We start from the raw sequence: 24,731 nt of genomic DNA, 5'->3' as shown, positions 1-24,731 counted from the left end.
GATTCCCATTGTATAGAACCATGAACATCACAATGTGTATATATATATATATATATATATATATATATATAAAGTGATAAAATATAAAATAATATAATAAACAAAAAAAATGTGTGTCATGTCACACGTGTCATCACTCACATGATTGGTTTGCAAGACACCTATGACTAACACAGACAAGACCAAAGTGTATCTCGGGACTACTTTGAATTTCTTTCATTAAACGATCTGCACTTCAGAAGGACCACGGGTCGATCACCACGATCCAGTAAAGCCTTAGGAGTCCACCTATCACTTCAATCTCATGCTCAAATGCACACACACGATTCGTTTGGGCTTCTAGACGAGTAAGTGCTTTCGAGAGAAAACCAGACCATGTTGACTCTCTGGTCAATGACACCAAGGCCACAATAACCGAGATATCAACGACTTTTTCTCTCAATAGATTAGATCCTATTTACATAGGTCCCAATTCTAATGCGAGATTTACTATTTTTGTTATTAATGTGGTAGAGTTGTCCAAACTGAAACTGAACCATCGTTACATCAATTGAAGAATTTCCAAACTTGGTGTACTTTTCTAGTTTATGCTAAAAAATCAAAGATAGCAAATTTGTATCCATGTATCTGGCACTCTGATTTCCCCCAACAACTTCCCCACTCTTCTAGTTAGGTACAACCACAGTCTTCCTTTTCAGCATCAAAATTGGTATATACAAAATTTCTCATAGTGAATTTGTTCTTCAATACTTCTATGGATCCAGATTTCAGGTTAGGACATCAAGGTTGCAGCACTTGCAGCATTGAATCATGAGACAGAGCCTTAAAGAATGTTTTATCTAGTGGTTTGATAGAGTTGGATCATGACACAAGCTAACTGTTCATCATCTTGTGAGGTTCCTGACTCATGTAGGGCAAAGAATGTCTTCACATAGACAAAAGGCTGTCAGTGTCATGAATGGCAAATGGTGGAGGACAATATAACTCGCTTCTTTGTGTTAAACGAGACCTGAAACTTTATTCTTATGCAAACACAGTAGACCACTCATTGTGGGGATGAATGGACCTGCAGTAATCAATCTTGTCACATACCAACTACTAAAAACTGAGAACAGAGTTTAGCAACATAACCATTCAGTGTTCGAGAAGATACCTCCATGGAATGAGACAGGTGAGTTTAACAGTTGCATGAAGACAATTTGGAGTTGTCTGTCAATCACCCAGGATGTCTCCATCATGACCATGATTGATAACAACTCAATGTGTTATGCATGGCCATGGATAAAAGTCTTCATATCATCCAATCATCCAGGAAGCCAATTAACATGAAGATTGTTAGTTAGATAGTTCATATGAGGACATATTCCAAGTAATTTCCATGAAGATTGGTAGTTAGATAGTTCATATGAGGACATATTTCGAGCAAAAGCACTTAAAAATCAGCAGCAAAGTCAAATGTCAAGTATACCTGTGATTCTTTTCAAGAGAACAGTGGAATCAGGTCATAATCAGATCAGTCGAAGGTCCTAACGATAGAAGGATCTCATGATCATGATGTGGGAACTGCAATGGAAACAATCACCAGCTTAGTCTTCTCCTGTGAATGAAACTGAAGGTTGAATGATCTGGCAAAACAGCATGCACAACATGTCAAGCTTAGTTCAGTCACTGCCTGTTGGGACAACACAATCAAGAATGCTGAGAGTAACAGAAAAAGAAAAATACTGATAGCAGACTTCTTACCTCAATAATTATGTACTTTCTGAGTATATTGAATCATGTTCTTGTACCTCATTACCCGGAAAAATCCATTAGGTCAAAATCTTGATCCAAGCTCTAATTCCACTTTCAGCTGAAACTTCAAGCTGCATAGAGAATTACAACAAAAAAAGGGTAGATTTGCAATTACACAACTAATACATCTTATATTGACAATCATGTGACAATCCATTCCCTGAAAAATTTTAAAGATTGCAAATGACAAACCAATTACTGGTACAAGGCTCAGACTAATTCATCTCTAACATAATGTGGAACCTCAGTTCAATCTTTATTAGGTTGAAATAGTAGTTTGTATTCATATTAAAAATTAGATTGTAATCCCATGATTTATGGGTCACTTCACTCAGGCTGTCTCCCCACAGAGACCAACAACCAGATTCAAAACTGTTTACCTCCAACATGGAAGCAGAGTCCTAAGCAAATAATGATCAACCTCTAGTGTATCTTCGTAAAATGAGGGCTGAAGTTCCTTTCAATGGCACCAATAGCTGGTAGTTTCCAACTTTTGGTGATAATGAAGATCCTGAATTAAGATCCCCAGGTGACAGGGAGCTAAACCAGACCTAAGATATGAACACTGAATCATCATCATTGTCTATTGTGTCAGCTTCCTTCACTTCCTGAATCATCTTCAGAATCTGCCATGTGGTTGGCCTACTTTCTGGTGGACGGATGCAGGCAACTGCAATATCAATGATCATTGTAAGGCCTTCGTTGTTGGCTCCATCTTCCCTTGATGATCGAACCCAAACTGGGAGTTCGGATGCCATAAGAACTGGATGCTGTGATGGAGGCTTCCCTGTGAGGAGCTCCAATAGCAACACTCCAAAGGCATAGATGTCAGAACTTGGGGTCAGCTGTTGGTAAGGATTCTGTGTCTCAGGTGATCTGCATCCTATATCATGCTGATTCTCCAATGGTTCCAGAAGAAATGCGAGACAGTTGTCGGTCAGGCAAGCCTCAAAATCAGAGCCAAGAAGAACATTGGAAGACTTTATGTTGCCATGGGCTAATCGAGAAGTTTGATGTATGTATGCAAGGCCCTGCACCACGTCATCTGCTATCTTCAAACACGAGGTCCAGTGAAGTGGCTTAGTCCGTATGGATCTTGAACCTGGAATGAGTGCCACAGTTCACAGATTACTGAAATGAATGTCCAATCCAAACTAATATATTTTTTAAATGACTGATTAACATGAGGATTTTGACCTTGGCCAAATTGTGGGAAAAGATACATGTAGCCAACACAAATAGTTGGCAACAAGGCCTTGTGTTGTTACTTAACTCTTCAATGGTTCTTAATTTGTGTTGAACAAAACTCTATGCTTTGTCACAATTAAATCCAATAGATATACTGGCTCAATAACTGGGATAAACAAACTTGCTGGACTCAAGTAAAGTTAGATTTGCCACTCAAAGCTCAATTGTTTATCTTCCAATCACACACTGGGACAACATAGTAGATAAGAAAGGGTATAAGGCATGAAATTTGCAACCTTTCTTCATAACATAACATTGTTGAAATTTCTGTTAAATCACATGGCACCTAATACAAGGTGCCCTGCAACTCAGCCACAGTTGATGCAATGCAACTTGTGTTTGGTAGCTTGCATATGCAAATGAAGTCGAACAAGTTATCTTTGTTTGCAAATGTGCATTATCGATAAATAGAGGTTACTGATTGTTCCACAGTTCAAATCTGAGCTGTTGGAACTGAAATAAATTCTCTGGCGGATTATGAAATCTAACGATCTCACATGAGTCACATTAAGACTAATATTTGAGGGACTATAGGTTCTCCCATCTGCCAGGATAATGATGGCGAGACAATCTGGTCCTGAACTTCTCCAGCAAGCAATGGAGGTTGCACTAATTAGAGAATGTCTTTGAGAAGCCCAGACTCAGATAGAAGTCCTAGACTCATACATGAAGGTGGTCTCTCAGGTTCCAGGTTGGTGACAGTGTGCTCCTGTGAGGTTCACCTACTCACAGATACCATGCTCTGGTGGCCCATTCAAGATCCTTGAGCAGCTAGGACAGCATATAGATTGGTGTTGCCTCCATCACTAGCTACCAGGCTTCATAATTTCCATATGTGGATGAACAATATGTTCACATCCACTCACACCAAGTTTACTGCTGAGCTTTAGGAGAACATGTCACCTGAGGAGAGGCTCATATTCTCTCCAATTATCATTTTACCACCGAGATGGATGACAATCTCTCAAATTACAACTCTTTCTCATTTGACAAATGTCAAGAACACCTTAGAAAACTGTCCGCACTCTTAGGTTCATTGTAATGTCAAAGTTTACCATTTATGATCTTTTCCCTACCATGATACAACAACCACAGCTTGTGATTGCTCCCTACAAAATCCTTTTTCTAGTAGAATTACATGTTCACTAAGAAGAAAGGATTTACTATCTGTATATCTACATCACATAGAAAAAGCATAAGATCTCTCTAATGATAATTGCAATTATAATGGTAATGGTTACTTCAATGTTATTGGTAATGGAAATGATAATGGTAATAGTAATACTATTGGTAATGATCATAATATTAATGGTAATAATATTGGTATCGATATTGGTAATGATAGTGATAGGAAATCATGCAAGAAGTCAATACATGCTTGATACTTCTAGTTAGGTCCTAATTTATCATTAATCACTTATAAATTAAGATTGACCTACATTTTTGTGCTAATTACATGACACCTGATAAAGAAAAGTAAAGGGCAGTTAAATAACTTCAATTGAAGACAAATTCCAACAGATTTTGAGTTCAAATTCCTGTTTTATCCAAATCAAAAGGTAGATTTTCACTAATCACCCATTAGAGATTAAACAATTTTAACGAGAGAATAAGGATGGGAGCAAGTAAAAGAAGGGGGAGGGATACAAGCTCAAAACAACAAGTGTGAATCAAATTTACACCATATTGGTATTAATCGGTAACAATTGAATTTCGATCATATCAGGTACATGAGATGTACTGACCACTATGCCTCACATTTTCTACATATCGAAACTAGCCCGCAAATATATACCACGGCATATCATCTATTTCGTGCCTTTTTGGATGATGTGATAGCCCATGATGATAATACTAATAATAATGGGTATTCAAGAATTGTTTACTCCATAAAGACAGCATCTCATATTTTTGGCCTGTCCTATTCCTTATAGTTTGTTATTTTCACCTAGTGGAGGATTTAAACTTTTTTCTCCACAAGTACATGCAGAGGATGTTAAACAATTCAAATCTTGTATTCACTATGTTGGGTTAGTATTTTATTGTTGATAATTTCAATTGTACCTTTGGTATCAAAGCCTTTTTTCTCTCACACCTTGTTCCATAAATATTATGGAGTCCTGAAATCTATTCAATCTTTCCATATCTAAATAGGCATCTAAGATTTCTCTCAATGCAACAACAAGAAAAATGAATGACAGAATTGAACTGTGGAATAGCAGAATAAGAAGGTGAAGGGATCATACCATGTATAAGGGAGTGAAGGCTACCATTCGGATGGTAATCATACACAAGCAGCCTCTGTTCGTTTGCTCGGAAATAGGCCCGTAAAGGTACCAAATTATGGTGCCGCAGCCTCCCCACTGTGTCCATGTGCTGCTCGAACCCCTCTTGCGCCACTGCCCCCAGCTTCGTCTTATCCAGCCTCTTCACGGTGACAGCCAATCTACTACCCAGCACAGCCTTGTACGTCGGCCCGAGGCTCCCTCTCCCCATCATTTCGGCCGAAGCTCTCATCAGCTGCTCCAAGTTGTAGACCGGCTCCTCGTCGGCGCAGAACACCAAGCATCCGTTCTTCCCCAGCCTCTTCACCCTCTCCTCCGATATCGCCATTGCCAGGTCCGCCGCCGCCTCCAGCTCGTTGCTTGTGCTCTCGGTGTCCTCGTTGTAGCTCCCGATGTTAATCTCGGAGATGTTGTGGACGCTGTTCGCCACCGCGTTCTTCTCCGGCGTGTGCGTCTTCCTCTGCTGCTTCTTTCTCTTCTTCCTTATCAGGACCAGTGAAGCAGCAAAGATCCCGATTAGTGCAATTGCGCCTATCAAGGACCCAATTGCCGCCACATCCTTCTTGTGGGAGACCCGTGACCGTGAAGGCGAGACGGGAAGCAGCGTTCCCCTATTTGGTCCTGCTGGGACGGTGGGCCAGGGGCCAGTCGGCGAGCTGCCTCCCCAGGGGAAGAAGGTGGACGAGGAGCATTCCCTCCGGACGAGCGCACCGCAGAGACCGGGGTTGTCGGCGAAGACCGAGGAATCGAAGGACGCGAGCACGACGGTGGCGGGGACCGCGCCGGAGAGGTCGTTGTCGGAGACGTTGAAGTTCTTGAGGGACGACTGGTTGAAGGCGGGGAGCGAGCCGTTGAACCGGTTGGCCTCGAGGCGGAGGGTGACGAGGCCGTCGAGCGAGGCGAGCCCCGGGGAAAGGGGGCCGGCGAGGCGGTTGTGGGAGAGGTCGAGCGCCAGTATGCCGCGGAGGGAGAGGAGGGAAGCGGGGAAGGGGCCGGTGAAGAGGTTGCGGCCGAGGTAGAGACCGCGGAGGCCGAGGAGGAGGGAGAGGTCAGCAGGAAGGGGGCCGGCGAGGGAATTATTCTCGAGGCGGAGGACGCGCAGCTGGTCGAGGCGGCCGAGGGTGCCGTTGGCAATGACGCCGTCGAGGCCGTAGGAGGAGAGGAGTAGGCCGTCGACGCGGCCGTCTGGGGAGCAGGAGACGCCGGGCCAGCGGCAGTGGTCGGAAGCGCGCGAGAAGGGGAGGCGGCCGCCGGGGTCGACCGCGGCCTTCAACGCGAGGAGCGCCCGCGCGTCGCCGTCGATCTCGGAAGACGAGGCGCCATCAACGGAAGAAGAGAGTAACAGTAGTAGTAGTAGTGGTAGTAGTAATAGTCGTAAAGCGTGACGATTGAGCTGCTGCTGCTGCTGCTGCCGCGGCATTGAGTTAAGGAGAGACTGGGAAATGATTGCCGGAGAATCCTGCAGGGCGTTTGTGGGGATTGGGAATGATTGCATTCTTTTGGTGGCTCTGCGTCTCTCGTACTGTTTTCTCCGAGCAGAGAAACATATTTTTCTACGGAGAGGAGAAGAAGGGGACAAATGGAGAGAGACCAGCGGAGAGATCATGTAGACACGTGCTGAGGAGAGAGAGAGAGAGAGGACGCAGTGGCCGACTCCATACAGCGACTTAAGCGACGAGGAGACGAAAAATTGTGACGATACATTCAAAAAAAAGCGCGTGGGCCCGACTGCTTCGTGGCACGAATTCTTTGAGTCACGAACGGAGGAATTGACTTGGGGCGCGCAGGGTCGGCAGTAGGTGTGGGGAGTACTTCACGGCGCGACTTGGGTTGCGGATGGATCGAGACGCTAACAAAAGTAGTGACTAATGAATCCAGAAAGCGCGTGGACACACGACTGAACTTACGAGATCCAAACGGGTGAAGGGCAGTGAAACGGTGCACGATTCCTCCCACGATTCGAGTTATGAATAGAGTAATATTAAGAAAAACAAAAATAATCCAACGAACGCGTCACGCACACACCTCCTGACACGACCTTAGTCACGCAAACGAGGAGAGCTCCTTCACGCCACTAATTTTGACCACGATTTCAAACGGTACAATGATTAAAAGAAACATTACGTTATAACGACTCATGACGCATTACCTGACGGATTTAATATACGCAAATGTGAGCTCAGCTCACCTAAACATTTGACCCAATAAAATTTGATCTCTATCAGTTTTGGAGAATATAATTTTATTGAAATGTATCTTTCATTCATCGTCACAAAGTTTTGGTATATATCTTTTAGTATTTAGTTGATATACTATTTTTATTATTTTAGATTGGTGGCTCTCTCAATACAAAATAATTTTGATGTATTAAGCATCGATAAACGAAAACGAAATTCGAATTCAAGATCTTACGATAATCTATAAAAATCTTTAATATATATAAGATTTGATTTTACCCTGCATCTATAAATTCTTTGGAGTATATAATCTTCTTAAAATGTATTTTCATTCATCGCCATAAAGTTTCATGTGACTCTAATTTCATGGCTAAGAGAGCTGCACATCTGTCATGTTAGCCTTTCAAGAACAACTTCCCTACAAATTATATAACTCATTTCACTGAAGACAAATTCTTACATAATGAATCATATCAGAAACATAAACATCTCTTTTTTGCAGATTAAGAGTGTTAATGGTAACAGCTGCTGGTTATTATATACAAGCAGCTGAAAGTGTTTATATTTTCACTCAACCTGATGTCATTTTCCATAATCACATTTGTCAATGTAATCTAGATTACATACAAAGGAAGGAACAAGTGGAAATTACACAATCGAAAAACCACACCAAAACTATACTTCAAGCATAGAATCTATGTTCTTGCTCTCGACCAGAATCTGCACTTACAAACCAAAACTCACCAAAGGTATGTCAAACACTTGAATCTGTGTTATATGTGAAGGTTTCAATGATGATACTATGTTAAGCACCCAATGGAAGTGCAAGCTTCTTGAAGCTGCTTCTTTTCCTTCGCAGCAAAAGCTTTCGCAGAAAACCGAGTCCTCCTTGTCTCTTAGGTACAACCATGAGCATGCCTACATCAGGCCCACCTTTTTGCTTGCTAGAATCGGTCAAACCAGAAAGCTCACCAAGTGACTTTTCCGGCGACGGCTGTGTGATACAGTTTATCGGACTTTCGTTCATCTTGTTGAGTGACAAATTAGCATTTGGGTAATCAGAAGCTGCAGCTGGTGGGTGGTTTATGTGGATCTTGTGTTCATATAGCAAATCTGCATTTGGGTTCTCGGAAGCCGAAAATGGTGGATTTGGTGCTTCGGTGCATACGATTTGCTTCTTGTTCGGAGAGTTACCCTCCTCATTTTTTGAATAACCCTCTGATTTCATATTATCAAGTGATTTGGGCCAATGGTTTGATTTCGAAGCAGCAGGACTACATATCACCTTGTCAAATAGAGATGCATCTTTCGGTGATGCCAATGCTTTCAATTGCTTCCCTAGGTTTAAGATGGTTTCTTGGCAAGCGGCAAGTTTTTCTGAAGCTGCAACTATATCACATTCCTGCAAGATCATAGAGATATAATTTTTAGTTCTTGCTAGCAAAAAAATTTCATAATCATGATATGTTATTGGTGCAACTAAAGCAATAAAGTTAAAAGTTAGGTGCCACTAGTTGAGAATCAAATTCACATGACTTCAAATCACAACTTTGATTCAAGAGTGTGTAAAATCAGCATTAGTTTTACCTTCTCACAAATCTTCACTATAACTGTCATAAGTAACCCTGTGACAGTTATAATCAATTATAATCACACTAATCTAAGCCAGTACGTACAGATCGATAGACCCAGGGTGAGATAGGGTAGGATTTGGCTGATCCTTCGCAATTTTGACTGATGCGAGGTTATCCTTATAACAAATCCCCTTTGAGCATTTTTCAAGGCAACCATAGGGCTGATCCAGTTAACACATCATCAGTTCCTCTGTATTGACCACAAAACAAAGTCGTCAAGGACTGACATTAGATGGATTGTTACGGTACTGATACCTCCTCGTACCAACACTTGGTCAAGATAGGTCAGCACTTACCAAACGACCTAATATCAAAATCAGGCAGCTATTCTTGATTTTTTCTGCTTTTGCCTTAATTTTGTATCTTTATATATAATTTAAGAACTATTATGATTTATATATCACATAACATCATACTAATCTTAATACAAATTTCCAGTAATAAGAGCTATCAAATATTGAACTCATATAACTATATTAAAATTTATACTGCACAGTACACACCAATATGACATGCCTAATCAAATAACAAAACAAATGTTATGATGCATTAGGAAGTGTGTTATGTGGTTGCAGGAGGTCAACATGATAATTTTGCAAAATCTAGTATTGAAATTGCCCTGAAGGCATATATAATATTGATAATATGTGTGCCACACTAGTGGATTGGAATAGCAATAGTCTTCTAACTAATTTCTACAATTAGTATGTGGGATTGCCCCTAGCAATAGGATCTAAATCATCTTTCACAAATTGGGAATCAAATGAGTCAACCTCAGCCTCCTCTCTTTCTATACCAAGTTAGGTGTTGTAACTGCAAACACATTATAATACATGTAGACCAAATTCTCCTAACATTTGTACATGCTGATGATACAAAGTTTTATGTGAATCAAGGAACTGGACCATATATTTTTAACGGCTGGATGATATGATCTACAAGAAGACTCACCTAATAATTTTCTTTAAATTAGATACTGATCTTCCATAATGTAGCCACCATTAAACTATAAAGTTGTGACAAGAATATGCATCAATAATATGTTTATTTCAACAATACTAAATTAATATAACCTGAAGAGGTTATATTTAGTATTTTCTTTGCTACCAGAGTCCATGTTGTGTGGATTGAAAATAACAATGTTCCTAGAACCGTTGGAAATACATGCCACATAAAGCTAAGTTCGTACATCCATAAGTGACTTAAAAATGTGGAAAACCATAGCATCATAAAGCATTTTAACTTACTATGGCAGCAGCTGAACTTTTAATATTTGATTTATCAAATTGATGATAGTGCTAAAGTAGAAAACTACAACAAACTAAACTAAAATTTCTTGGTAGGTCTGACGAAGATACATGTGTTTATCTTGATGAGTTTAGTCTGGATCCACCAAGTTCTTCGTGGCTCCAACCAAGACCAAGAATCTAACAAGATCGGCTAGCAAAATCTGCCAAGATTCGCAAGATGAATCTACCAAGATCCTTGATCTTGGCGGTTTCAGCTAAAATGTTCACAGATAGTGTAGACCTATGCTAGAAATGGGAAGATCTGATTTAAACAATAAAAGTAAGGCTTCAAAACAAATTTATGCAGACATGTAGTTAAATAAGAATGAACCTAACCATGAAATCATGAGAAAAACATAAAGACATGTAAATTAAACAAGAATGGTGATTTAAAAGTAAGATAAGAAATAATACTATAGATTTAGCCTCAATTTTGAGTTTACCCTAGATTGGAGAAATAGCTAATCTTCCATAAGATCCTAGCTTAATTTGGATGAGAATTAAGACTCCAAGATTGATTTGACAAAGCAGGAGAATGAGAGGCTGAAAGAGAGTGAGAAAAGAATGAGAGGAGAAAGGAGGTCTCAGGTGGGAAAAGAGGTGGGATGGGCTGGAAATTAGACCATAGGCATACCACCTGGTTCGGTGGATGTACCATTCCAAAACCACATGGTATGCCTGGTTCAATCAACTTACTGAGCAGTACGGCCAGTATCAACTGGTACCACCTCATAAATTGAGTTCTGCACCCTGTTTTGGTTTCAACTGGTAAAAATCCAGTTGGTTTTGAAGACCTACATTCATAACCCCAGACCAAGTAATTATTACCCATTTCTCATTTACAGTGTACCCGTAACTGCAAAATAAGATCAATTTACATTAATAAATTATATAACTGCAGATAACATGCAAATTTGTAAATTTGAGCTTCGTCTCAATCAGCAAAAAATAACATATTGACTCAGTTAAATGAATAAAACTATGGACAATGCCTTCCAAATATTCTCACTTCTCCTTTCAGGAATACTGTAAATGAAGCAGTAAGATTAATATAGTCTTTTAACTCAGAAAGTGATTTAACAGAGCTTACTGCTTGGATTTTCTTTTCTTCTGGGCGCATATCTTTGGAAGTTTCTTTCGATGAAGCACTGTGTCAAACAAGATTAAAGATCTCAGATGGCATCTGCAGAATTTTGAATAAAAGAGAGCACTCAAAATAAATTGTTCACACCTTTCTAACTGAAGCTGTAGTTCAAGACAGGTTGCCTCTAATTCTTCACAGCAATTACTTTTTTGTTCCAGCTCAACTTCAAGGGCTGAGAACTTCTGACGAACCTCATTCAACTCAGCCTTTGCAACTGTTAGTTGTGTTTCTAGGTCTTCATTAGTCAAATTTTGGCTTATAATCTGGTCTTCAATCTTTACCTTGGATTCCTTAAGTCTTGCTAGTTCTGCTTGTAAATTGGAAATGCTTTCTTCTGATTCGTGGATCTGAGCTATCAATTCTTCATTCTTAGCACTAGATGTTTTAAGCATTACCTCCAAATCATTCTTTATAGACTCCATACCCATGATCTCATGTTTCAGTCGTTCATTTTCGTCTCTCAGTTTGGATTCAATATCTTCCATTCTGGATAAGATGTATAGAGCATTTGTTGAGGATGAAGGTATATTTCTCTCTTCGGAAATAGAGGATTCTTCATGTGTATCTAACTTATCTATATCCTTGGTTGTGTATGTTAGAGCTTTTAGTTCATTGTCACTACTGTATGATGAATCTGCATTCATGTGCTTCCTGACAGTCTCTTTCATGTCTGAAACATCTTGAAGGGAAAAACAGTGGTTTATAATCCAGTCCAGAGTTGAAGTTACTTCAGCGGTGAACTGTTGAAGATCAACCTTCCCATGCAACAGATCATTACATACAGCAACAAAATTCTCTAAAATAGTAGTGAGTTCAGAACCTTCCCAAAGAAATGCACGAGCAATGTATCTATTTGCTAAAGAAGCACCTTCATTGTCTATAGATAATCCATGTCGACCATTTTTACTTTTAATATTTCTCTGAATGATTCCCTCAACCAATTCAATAAGCTTGAGGACAGGTTTCTCCAAGACTGACTGACAAAGTTGGATACTGCTTTTACTGTTCACTATGTGTGTACTGATTGCTCCATCAAATGTATCTGATGAAGTGTTTTTAGGTTGCTGAGGTAATTTGTCATTGCAGTGTAGGGTATTTGAATATTTTGGCTCAATAGAACCATCCCAATCACCCAGAGCAGCTCTAACATCATCAAGAATGGCATTTAAACTTTTTTTCATAATATGATGCTTTTTTAAAATGACCCTTAAAATATCCTGTAGCCAAATAGGATAGTTTTCTAGTGACAACTCCTTAACTTGAGTTTCATTGTTTGTTTCACCGAAATGAGAGAGATCCTTGATTGCAACAAGCTCCTTATCTGTTTCTTCTGATAGATCAGGTTCTGTACAAGATTCTTTAGTGGTCACACATTCATTGTTATCTCTCAACGTACTGAATGAACTTTCAAAATGTTTATCCACAGTAATTACTGCTAGTTTCTCCATCTCAACAAAATCATCCATCAAACTTAATTCTGATATTCCAACACTTTTGCATGATGGTGAAGTGAGTTTTCCACATTTGAAATGCTCCAGCTCAGAAATTAAAGCAGAAGCCCATGATTCAGCACAACTAACATTATCTTCATTGCCACCATTCTCCGAAATTGATGAAAGTGGAAGGTCATGAGACACTGGGCTGCTCTTTGCTAGCTCAAAGCATGCTTGTCCTTTTGATAATTCCTCGAGTTGTGTCTCAACCTGTGATAGTTTGGATGCCGTACGAGCAAACATGATACGTGATGCCTGAAGTTCATTGTTTTTCTTAGTCAATGATTCTTTGAGAATCTTGTTCTCGTCTTGAATTGCACGTAATCTCACAACAAGAGATGTCATATCTTTGCTTGATGTATCATAAAAGCTCTCTAACCCAATTTCTGTCCTTTTCTTTCTTGTTTCAATGGCATATTCACTCAGAATTTCAACCTCATTTCTCATTTTAGCTAAAGCTGCTGGCCCTGGTAGTCGCTTCCGGACCATGACACGCAATTTTTGGCATTCTGTTTCCAGCTTAGCAATCTTTTTAATGCTCTCTAGGTGTTGCCTATGAGCAGCATCAGCTGATCTCCGATTGAATTCTCTCTCCTCATTTCGAATCTCAATCTCCTTCTGAAGAATGCAGACCTCATACTTCAGAGATGCATTGAATTTCTCTGATGAATCAAGTCTGGTTATTACTTCTGTTAATTTTGATTCTGACTTGGATATAGACTCGCTCAATTCTTTAAGCAACTGTTCTTTGACCTCTATAATTCTATTCAGGTTGCCATTTTCAATAACAAATTCAGTGAGCCTCTTATTTGTCTCAATCAACCTCTGTTCTAACATGCCTATCTTCTCCTGTTCTCTTGATATTTTGAAGGCAGCATTGTTAATGAAGAGCTGCTGGTCTTGCTTAACAACACGTAGTTGTTGCATGCATTCTTTTAATGCCACATCTGTTTCAATTACTCTTTCTTCGGCACTTTTTTTCTGAAATAAAGCATCATCCAATTGTTGCTTTAAATAAAGTGCCTGAGCTTCTGCTTTTTCCCATCCTAACAAGTAGAGCATGGTGAACTTGTAAGGCAAAAAGGAACATGTAAAAATCTTTCATTTTATGTGAATTTAGTGTCCTATGCAAAACTTCAGAAAAAAATGTTAAACCTGCAATTGCTTCCTCAGTTACTTTTGCTTGCTTCGCCAAAAGATCATCTTTAGCATTGGACTCAGTGCGAACAGATGATAGTTGTTCATTTAAGTCTTCTAAGGATCTCTCTAACTCAAGGGCCTTCTCTTTCTGAATACAATCATCAACAAATATAGAATGACTCCAATCATAAGAAAGGAACGACATTTTATCATTGGAGACAAAATAGTTTGATATTTCTTGGGATCAGATAATAATATGTATTTTTAAGTGTCAACTATCTAATAGTGACTGAAAAGAGAAATGAGAATTACTCTAGTGAATAAGTGCATTTAAGCAGATAACCATCAGGACAGCTATGAACTTAAGCTTGATCTATCAATCCAAACTCCTACTTCCTCTCAGTTCCATATTATTGAATCTCCTGAAATCTTCAGTAAATTAATTCCAGTCAATTGATACTAAATTGTAACCATTATGGATTAACTCTTTTAATCTTTAATAGAACTTCATCGAATTGCTGGAACCTAATTAGGCTTCAATATATTTCAAAACTAGAATATATTTTTTAAAATATTTTATTGTATTTCAGATCATCTAATTGCAGTTTCCTTGTCAATCTTTCCTAAATCAAGTTGCTTTTGTTCTAAATTGGAGGTAATTAATAATTAATATTTGACTTTACTTAAGTAATTTGGACTCTAACTCCTATTAATAAACATATTATATAATATATATATATATATATATATATATATATATATATATATATATATAATCAGGGTTTGCCTTTTAGGTATTGGACCCGTTTCGGCAATCTACTAGAATGGTACGTACTTGTACCGATGTACCAACACACAGTATACTAGTGCATACCGGTGTTTCGACAAGGAAGAAAAATAGGGTAAAGAGGAAGAGGTGGTGGAGGAATAGAGGAGGAAGAAGGAAGAAGAAGAAAGAAGAGGAGGAGAAGAAGTACAGTGATAGCATACCTGGAAATCAAGCACAGCAGCGACAGCGTCCAAGTGGAAGTGACAGCATCACAGCAGTGAAGAGGCAGCACTGTTATAGTATCGCAGTGGCAAAGAGGCAAAAACGAGGGTTGCGACATCGTATGTTAGAAAAGGACTCACAAACTTGCTTTTTTTTTTTTCTTTTTTAACGATGAAATGGATTGGGGCCGATCAATTTTTAATTTTTTACTATTTTAATCAGACTGCTTGAAACAGGGGTGGTCTGCATATCAATCCACACCCAAACCCATACACACTGCCCATGTCATACCGTTTCGAGCGGTACAACAATTATATATATATATATATATATATATATATATAGTTAGTTAGTTAGTTAGTTAGACTTCACTGAATTTTTTAATTTGTTAATATCTATATCAATGCCATTGTCTTAGTCCCTGACTGTAAGTTTACATTTCAAAGGAAGATTAGTTGAAAGCCTTACTGATGTGGAAAGTAACTATAACCAAATCCTGACAATTCTAACCTTCTTCCCCTTTTAAGTATTATAATATATGCAACAAAAGAAGGGAAAATAAGTAGTCTTGATAGAATAGGATATGTTTTGATTTATCAATAACATAGAAGTATTTAACAAATCATATTTCTCTGCATACATCTGACAATATTTAGATCAAGGTCATACTTTTACACTTTCCATATAAAACACATCCAAACCAAAATTCAAAATCTTGGTCCAATAGCGATTTCAACACTTTGTTGGACCAGTACAGGTTTGGCATATTTGGTGATCGACTGACTTATACTGCCCAAAATCAATAAAGAAAAAAAATGAAAAAATGAATACCAGCTAGCACCAAGCTAATATGGTCTGATACCATTCCTTGGTTGGACCTATAAATATTGGTTGGTACATGTCAATACAACTGTTCTATAAACTATAGAAAATTGTGTCTAAACATTGCAGATCATATTGAACAGAGTTGATTTATCATATATCTATGATCGATTTCAAGGTGATCTGATTAGGACTTTATAAAATGAAGCTAGAATCCTAGCAGAGGACTCGAGCAACAAAACTAACACCAAGGAGATATGAATTATGTTATCACATTAACAATGAGATATGGGCTATAATATCTCATTAATAATGTACAATTATATATATACAAGAAGGAACTTCCTGCTGATGAAACAATAGTTTAGACTAAACAACATTCCATAAAAATTCAAAGATCAAAAAGTGCTGAGTATATATTTTGAAATCCTTAGAATGTCAAAGTGTGAGGTCCTGAAACTAGTTGTATAGTATGAAATGACAGTGTAGAACTACTCCATGTATGTTTTCATGAAGCAGTCCTGAAATTTGTAGTTCAGTTGCCACCACCTTTTACTAAATGCCAATATTATAAAGCATTCAGAAAGCATTATAAAAATACAAGGAAATTATAAGTTCAGTTCACTGAAACTATATATTGATTTCGAACAAAAGGTACCCAATTATTTCTTATTACTGGCCATTCTCATATTAAAAGAGGGAAGAAGGATAACAAGCAATGACCAATCAAGCAGAAGATGTGACTATTGCTTGCCTCAATGTTCTTCTCTGTAGATCTCTTCTTCCAAATCCATGTCTTGTTATCCATGATTCTGAAAAGCTCCTATAAAGCATGTAAAGATAGCAGTAAAAAAATTGAGGTTAAAAAGTTTTTCCAATTAATAGTAAAATTAAGGCATCCTATCCTATTCAACTATTCAGCATTTATATGACAAAAGAATTATCAAGTGGATGGACTGTTAATTTCCTTTAACAAACGAGAGTTGAGATGGTACGATAGACGAGTAGTACTAGCACAAGTGCAAAATGAGATGGAAAGTGAAAAAGGAGTAGATTCTAAACAACATCAGTGATGATTGCCCATATACATTCTTAATAACCTTGTAACATCTCATGATTTATATTATTCATCATGTAAGTTTTCTAGGTATTGTAAAGTTATTTAAAATTATAAAGTTATACCCGGTGAAAGTTTGACGAATCAACATAGGTTGATGATATTAGATATTTACTATAGAAAATGAAAGAAGAAAAAGAGAGTAAAAAATTTACTAGGACTAGATGGTGAAATTTTAAAGGCGATAATGTAAACACTTCTAAGAATAAGATGGAAAGAGATGTAACTTAGAACTTAGATAAGGATAATATTAATATTTTAAATTATAAAGGCTAATAAGATTAGGAGTTTAACCAAAAAGATTCTTGGTGAAACTAAAGGTAGAGATGTAACTTTCTGGTGGTGCAAGGAAGTTCAAAAAATAATTTTTACTAAGAGATCATATTTTAAATATTAATAAAATTATAAAAATAAGAAAAATTTATAAGATATAAAGAATCTAAAAAAGAGGCTTAAAAAGAAATTAGAATGGGAAGATATAAAACTTATGATAATTTTTATAATAAATTAGGTACTAAAGATAGTGAAAAAGATATATATCGAATTACGAAAGCTTCAGAAAAAAAGTATAAGGATTTAAATAATATTAAATACATTAAAGATGAAGACCAAAGAATATTTGTTAATGATAACGAGACTAAGGAAAGATAAAAAAATATTTTTATAAATTATTTAATGAATATTCCACATGAGACTTATATTTAATAATAAATAATAATGATAGATTTAATAATCATAGATTTATTCATAAAATTAGAGTTAATAAAGTAAAAGACACATTAAAGAAGATAAAAATAGTAAGAGTATGAGGCCTGATGGTATCCCTATTGAGGTTTGAAAAAATTTAGGAGACAAGAAAGTAGCCTAGTTAACTAGCCTATTTAAAAAAATCATGAGATTTGGAAGGATGTCTAATGAATAAAGAAAAAGTTTTTTAGTGTCAATTTATAAAAATAAGAGAGACATACAAAATTGTTCAAATTATATATAGAACTTTAGAAAAGAGTTATCAAAAGTATAATAAAGCTTGAAACAAATATATTTGAAAATCAATTTGGTTTTATTCTTGGATGATTAACCATAGAAACTATTTATTTATTAAGATAACTAATAAAAAAGTATAGAGAAAAAAATATTTGCATATTATTTTTATTGACTTAGAGAAAGCTTATGATAGGGTTCTTAGATATTTATTATGGTAAGTTTTAGAAAAAAAAAGTGTATCCACTAATTAAATTGATATTATTAAAGATATGTATGATAATGTAGCTACTAGTGTTAGAATTATAAAGAACGTGTCTAGTGAGTTTTCGATTAGCATAGGATTACATCAAGGATCCGTATTAGGTCTTTACCTTTTATGTTATTTGCTGATGATATTGTGTTAGTTGATGAGAGCCTAAGTAGAATTAATTATAAACTTAAACTATGGAGGTAAACCTTATAAACTAAATGTTTTAAATTAAGTATGATTAAAATTGAATATATAAAATATAATTTCAGTAATTTTAAAAATAAACATGAGAATATAGTTAAATTAGATTGACGAGAAATCTGTTGAATCTCGTATTTTGATGATGAAACTACTTGATATATGTTTATGATTTAATCTGCGTTTTGAGTGACGCAGGATGCTTCGATCAGGATGAGACAATTAAAGCAGGAAAATCATGTTGTGCCGAAGGAACATGTCAGAAGATTGGACGTCGGGCCGGTGGATCGGTCGACGTATCGACAGAAGGCTTCGGGCCGTGAACTCGGGCATCGGGCCAAGAAGAGCGGGTATTGTGCCAAGGATATCGGAGTTGCGGAGTCAACTGGCCGATTGGGCAATAGGCTGCAGGAGAGGACGATGCGCCGAAGAATCGGACGAAGCGTCGAGGGACCAATGACATGTCGGACAACTTGGTTAATTGCTTAGGATTAATTGTCTCGATCGAAGTTTTGTTTTGTTGTGCAGGATTAACTATGATAACGATGAAGACATAAAGCGAAACAAAGTGTCGGAGTCAAGCGCGAAGGATTTGTTGCGAGTTCGAGAGTTCGACGGAAGTCCGAAGATTCGTTGGGAGTTCGCGGAGCTCGCCGAGAAAGATCGGAGCTTGCCGAAGAAGCTCGTTGGAACTCGCTAAGAACAAATCGTGAAGTCTAGGAGCTTGCCGGGAGTCCGCAGAATGGTTTCCGAGAGTTCATCGGAAGACCGCCGGAAGTTTGCCGGAAGCTCGCTAGAAGAAGTCTTGACTTGCGGACTTTGTAATAGCTTAGAAAATGTCTTTAAATTCATAGTTAGCACGTTAATTAGGGTTAGGATTAGGTGTTAATCCTATAACCCAAGTAGGGGCCAATTAGGCCCAAGTTCGGGCTGGTTTGGACCAAGTTTGGAGCCAAACCAAGTGAGCTGGAATAGTGAAGAGGTGCCACCGCCAGGGTTGGAGGTAGCACCGCCCAGGCTATGTCTTCCTGCGAGGTTGGGAGGTGCAACCGCCCCAGCCAGGAGGTGCAACCGCCAGGGCTGCGAGGCTGGGAGGTGCAACCGCCCCAGCCGAGAGGTGCAACCGCCCAGAGCTCAGTCTTCGAGCTAGACTGGGCGGTGCAACCTCCTCTGCCAAGAGGTAGCACCGCCAGAGCTCAAGTTTCGAGCTCTGCCAGGCGATGCAACCACTGAGCTCAGTCTTCGAGCTCTGGCAGAGAGGTGCATCAGCCTGAGCTCAGTCTCGAGCTCTGCCAGGTGATGCAATCACCGAGCTCAGTCTTCGAGCTCTGGCAGAGAGGTGCATCAGCCTGAGCTCAGTTTGGAGCTCTGCCAGGTGATGCAACCACCGAGCTCAGTTTCGAGCTCTGCCAGGTGATGCAATCACCAAGCTCAGTCTTCGAGCTCTGCCAGGTGATGCAACCATCGAGCTCAGTCTTCGAGCTCTGGCAGAGAGAAGCAATCGCCTGAGCTCAGTCTTCGAGCTCTGCCAGGCGGTGCCACCTCTCCAGTCAAGAGGTGCAACCGCCTGATCCCAGAATTCTGGGATTTGATCGTTTTGAGCTCGAATTTTGAATTGGGTTGGGGCCTATAAATACCCCACCCATTCAGCACTAAAAAGATACAGACCTACACCGAAATCTTGATCTTTTCTGTGATTCTAAGAAGCTCAAAAGTGTTGTAAAGCCTTTAAGTCTCCTCCTTCTGTTCTTCAAGTTTTCAATTGTAAAGTGAGGAGAGAAAGGTCTGTAAAGGTTGTCTCCTGAGCCTGTCAAAAGGAGAGAAATTGTAAAAGGGAAGTTTGGCCTTCGCCCATTGAAGGAAGGCACCTAGTTGACGTCGGCAACCTCATCGGTGGAGGAAGCCAAAAGTGGAGTAGGTCAAGGCTGACCGAACCACTCTAAATCTCTGGTTTGCGTTTATTTTCGAGCACTTTATCATTACTGCAAACCTCCCTCATTACTACTGCTCTCTGCGCTTTCACGAACAAGTTCTAAGTGCTGTTCTTCCGAATCTGCATTCAGACGTAAATTCATATTTTCATACATTACAGTTTACGTTTACGTTTGATTCTGCAGAACTGTTTTCCGTGCTTTTACGAACGAGCTTCTTTGCAGTTTACACTTACACTTTAATCCTATTGATAACTGCAATCTGTCCTCTACGATTTTACGAACGAGTTTCAGCATTTAGACGTAAAACTGCATTCAGACGTAAATCGGCTTTCCTCGCTCAATCATCAGATCTCAGTTCACATTTACGTCTTGATTCCAACTGCATACTGCCTTCTGCGAGTATACAAACAAGTTTTTGAGTTTGGACGTAAATCTGCGTTTAGACGTAAAACTGCGTTTAGACGTAAATCTGCGTTTAGACGTAAATCTGCGTTTAGACGTAAAACAGCGTTTAGACGTAAATCTGCGTTTAGACGTAAATCTGCGTTTAGACGTAAAATAGTGTTTAGACGTAAATCTGAGTTTAGACGTAAACTGCGCTTAGACGCAAAACTGCGCTTAGACGCAATCTGCGCTTAGACGCAAACTGCACTTAGATACAAACTGAGAATTTGCTTTTGCATCATAACAGTTTTTGAACGAACGCAGCTTTTGGTTTTTAATCGCTGTAAGATTTCCGCTGCACAAATTCACCCCCCCCCTCTTAGTGCTCTCGATCCTAACAAAATCCACTTAGGTAAAAGTTTTAGGGTTCTCGGATCAATTATTCGATAAGATGGAAATATTGATAAAAATATTATTATAAAGTAAAAACATAATGCTAAAAATAGTGATGGGTGTCACCGTGTCAGGAGTCCTATGTGATGATCGGATATTTTTAAAATTAAATAAAAAAATTTATAAGACAATTGTAAGAGACTAATAATGTTTTATGGATCTGAGTATTGGGTAGTGAAAAAAAAAAATACACAAACGTTTATATTGCCGAGATAAGAATGTTGAGATGGATGTATGGGGTTACTAAGAAAGATAGAAAAAGAAATACTTTTATTCGTAAACAATTAAGTTTTGCTTCGATAGAAGATAAGAGAAAATTATTTAGGATGGTATATACATGTGTTTAAGAGACCTCTAGATGCAGTAGTCAGAAGGGGTAAAATGATTAATGTTAGTGGTACAAGAAGTGATAGAGGAAGGCCTAAATTGATTTTAGTAGAAATTATAAATAATGATTTAAGTACTCTAAACTTAACTAAACATATGACTTTTTACCGATCTCAATTATGATAAAAGATCCATATAGTTGACTCCAAATAGTTGAAACTTATGACCCTATTATTATTGTTGTATCATGTAAGTTTTCTAATGACTAAGAGAGTTCATTCCAAATCGTGATGAAAATCTTCAATTGCAAAATATTCATGCCCTTTAAGAAAGTTTTGTCAACTTCCATGCCCATTTTGAACTATTTAACGGTCTAAGATATCTTCAATTGGCACATTTTAACTTTTCCTTTTATATATCAAATATATACACAACTATATGTTTTGCATTCTGCACATAAATACATTCAAACATACATGTAAATATAAACAGAATGAATGATGAGCATTGCAGCCCAAAGAACTGAAAAGACAAATTTTTAGCTGTCATATAATCGAGAATCTTCATATATGTTACGAGAGGAACACACAGTATGGAACAGAATTGACAAGCTTGTATTTAAACACCCATATCCAATTCTCTAGCCTGTAGTGTCCATAAGTTAAGACTCACTAAAATATTTCAAGTAAATAACACGACAATTGCATCTTTCTTATAAGGAACATAAAATTTATGTTCAGTTGGCTCCAGATATATGTTGCGTATTCCTCTCACTGGCGGCTGAAATGATCATTGGTAAGTCAATATACATCAGAGAATGCACAAGGAGACACTAATATCAAAGTAGATCCGTACACCTTGACAGTTTCCTTCCTCACACACTAATATCAAACTCATTCTCCTCTGTTTTTACCAAATTCTACTACACCTTTAGATCCACCATTTTAATAACAAAAGCCCAACCTAGGAATCGGTCTTCTGGGTATCAAACCACTAAATCGAGCTTAGCTCCAAATGAATCACAATAAGTCTAGCTCCCAAAAACGAGGATATATTGGAATACAAATTTGTGCAAGATTCTTTTAGTGTTCCGAAAGGAGACACTAAACCACTAAATCATCACCATGAGGTTTCAATCAAAGTAGTACCTGAAGTAATAGTGATAAAATTGCAGTCTAGCAATCCAAGAACTCTAGCACTAAAAGTTCAGAAGCAAATTAATCTGTGCAAAGAAACTAGAAGCAATCAGTTCCAACTTTTGCAAGAAGAAAAAGGAACAAAGAAGGCAACATGGCAAAACAAAGTGGCTAATGCACCTTTCAAGTGCATCCCATTGCTAAGGAAGTTCCAGACAAGCCAGAAAACAAGGAAAGAAAACAGAATCTCCAAAACAATCGCCAGTAAGAGGAAACAAAAAGGAAACCCCGAACATGTGTAAGCTAAAATTCCAAGAGAGTTGCAGACTGACCTGACTTCACCACCGAAGCATCATTCTCAGCATGGGAGCCAAGAGTTAAGGACACGAACCACAAGAAAACATGTACAGTGAAGGGTAGAAGGAAAGGAAGGAGAGAGAAAGAGGCGATGGTATTTGGCAACGCGACCGGCTCAGTTGTTCTTTTTATCTCTGTTTTATTCTTTTCTGCTCTTAATTCTTTTCGTTTCCTGTTTCCTCTTGATAGGCGTGCTCGTCTGCAGGTTGGTGGGACAAAGCACACCGATTTGTGGGGGACAGAGAGAGAAGAAGAAGAGGAGAGTACAAAGGAGGGGAGAGAAAGGTGGGGATAAAGAAAAAGAGCACGTCGAAAGCTGACTCCACCACCGGATTATGCCTTTGGGTTACAGTGGAACGGAAACAGAGGACGAAGTAAGAGCAAAGAGTAAGAACACGGGAGGCGGGTCGAGAGCGAGGAAAGTGTCGGCGGCTACGTAGATCTGTCGGTTCGTGGATCCCGTGTCTTGTCCGAGGCTCTAAGCGCGAAGCGGCGCCTTACCGTCGCCTTTTTTTGTAGGCCCCATATAATTGTTCCGAGGCGGCGACTGGTTTGTGGAGTAATATCAGGTTTCTTGATTTCGACAACGCAGATGATCCCGCACGCAACAAGCAACACTTAGCCGACTCCACCCGCGGCGTACCGGTCTAGACAACCACCCTCGTGATTGGCCGCGTCCGGGGCCCCTCAACTGGGTCCCGCATGGGACCTCCAATGAGGAAGCGGTAACGATGAGGGATGGGACATAAATATGTGGGTAGACAAATTATTTCACTGCAATAAAAATAGAAAATTTTCATATGAAAATAAATAAAATATAAATAAGCAAAAGAAAAAGATTAAGGTTGCTAGTCAACACTAATCACAAAATAATCATAAGAAATGTACATATTAATATTAAGCCAAAATATTGGTACAGTGTCACATAACTCTACGTTGGATTTTGTAGTATGATAGGGACTAATATCGATGACTCATGGTAGGTGTAACATTGTTATCATGTGAGTGACGGTGATGTCCTAACATAGTTGGAGATATACTTTAATTGAAGCCAACCCCTAATAATCTTCTACTCTACCTAAAACGATAGAGTGGTTGAAGAAAGAAGTGAGTTAGAATAGCCGAAAGGACTGTGTACTTAGTTCATCATCCGACTTAATGGTTTGGACTTTGTTATGATGTCCATAGGTGATTAATTCGCTTTAATTCATCATTTATGATCAAAGATCAATTTTAGATATGGTTGTGCAATGAAAATAACTTGACAACAAACTCAAACTCAATTTGAGTCGATCCGCGATGATATACATATCGATAAAGGAAAAATAGAATAATTATGAATTTAATATTTAATCATATAGTAGCATAATATGAATTCAATCATTAATAAGACTAAATTATTATGATCAGATTTTTTTTTATCAGATCAACCCTAATGGTTGATATGTGGCAGTAATAGTGAAAGGCTACCAACAATTATTCCACTGTGCTGCTGTAGCCATTAGTGGAGGAAAGGCTCATCATAAGGTGGCACATTAGATGACTGACAATTTACATTCTTTTTCCTCTCTTTG

At 38.3% G+C, this 24,731-nt stretch overlaps 2 protein-coding genes across 3 annotated transcripts; both read right to left on the bottom strand.

Moving 5' to 3' along the window:
• Positions 1 to 2,021: 2,021 nt before the first annotated feature.
• LOC135623625 (probable inactive receptor kinase At5g67200) lies at positions 2,022 to 6,906 on the bottom strand. Its single transcript, XM_065126791.1, has 2 exons — positions 5,289 to 6,906; positions 2,022 to 2,896 (listed from the first exon to the last, which is right to left on the bottom strand). Exons 1-2 carry the CDS (start codon positions 6,820 to 6,822, stop codon positions 2,346 to 2,348), a joined length of 2,085 nt encoding a protein of 694 aa, XP_064982863.1. The 5' UTR covers positions 6,823 to 6,906; the 3' UTR covers positions 2,022 to 2,345.
• A 1,069-nt stretch (positions 6,907 to 7,975) lies between these two features.
• LOC103998914 (filament-like plant protein 4) lies at positions 7,976 to 23,576 on the bottom strand. Of its 2 annotated transcripts, XM_009420523.3 has the most exons (7): positions 23,133 to 23,534; positions 22,813 to 22,886; positions 16,772 to 16,840; positions 14,220 to 14,352; positions 11,659 to 14,110; positions 11,518 to 11,575; positions 7,976 to 8,906 (listed from the first exon to the last, which is right to left on the bottom strand). In XM_009420523.3, exons 3-7 carry the CDS (start codon positions 16,823 to 16,825, stop codon positions 8,310 to 8,312), a joined length of 3,294 nt encoding a protein of 1,097 aa, XP_009418798.2. In that variant the 5' UTR covers positions 16,826 to 16,840; positions 22,813 to 22,886; positions 23,133 to 23,534; the 3' UTR covers positions 7,976 to 8,309. The 2 variants fall into 2 exon arrangements, with proteins under 2 accessions (XP_009418798.2, XP_009418797.2); XM_009420522.3 differs by lacking the exon at positions 22,813 to 22,886 and having other exon boundaries at positions 23,133 to 23,576.
• Positions 23,577 to 24,731: the final 1,155 nt, after the last annotated feature.

Source organism: Musa acuminata, chromosome BXJ2-9 (genome assembly GCF_036884655.1).
Source record: "Musa acuminata AAA Group cultivar baxijiao chromosome BXJ2-9, Cavendish_Baxijiao_AAA, whole genome shotgun sequence".
Lineage (NCBI taxonomy): Eukaryota > Viridiplantae > Streptophyta > Magnoliopsida > Zingiberales > Musaceae > Musa > Musa acuminata.
Note: the sequence above shows the minus strand (reverse complement) of the source record. Positions and strands in the feature narration are given on the sequence as shown.

Excerpts from the sequence above, each read along its gene's own strand:
- LOC135623625 (XM_065126791.1), bottom strand. The coding sequence starts at position 6,822 with ATGCAATCATTCCCAATCCCCACAAACGCCCTGCAGGATTCTCCGGCA. Across the intron at positions 2,897-5,288 it reads CCTTCACTCCCTTATACATG|GTTCAAGATCCATACGGACT; the intron begins GTATGATCCCTT and ends CACTCATTCCAG.
- LOC103998914 (XM_009420522.3), bottom strand. The coding sequence starts at position 16,825 with ATGGATAACAAGACATGGATTTGGAAGAAGAGATCTACAGAGAAGAAC. Across the intron at positions 14,353-16,771 it reads CTACAGAGAAGAACATTGAG|AAAGAGAAGGCCCTTGAGTT; the intron begins GCAAGCAATAGT and ends GATTGTATTCAG. Across the intron at positions 8,907-11,517 it reads AAGAAAAGAAAATCCAAGCA|GAATGTGATATAGTTGCAGC; the intron begins GTAAGCTCTGTT and ends ATGATCTTGCAG.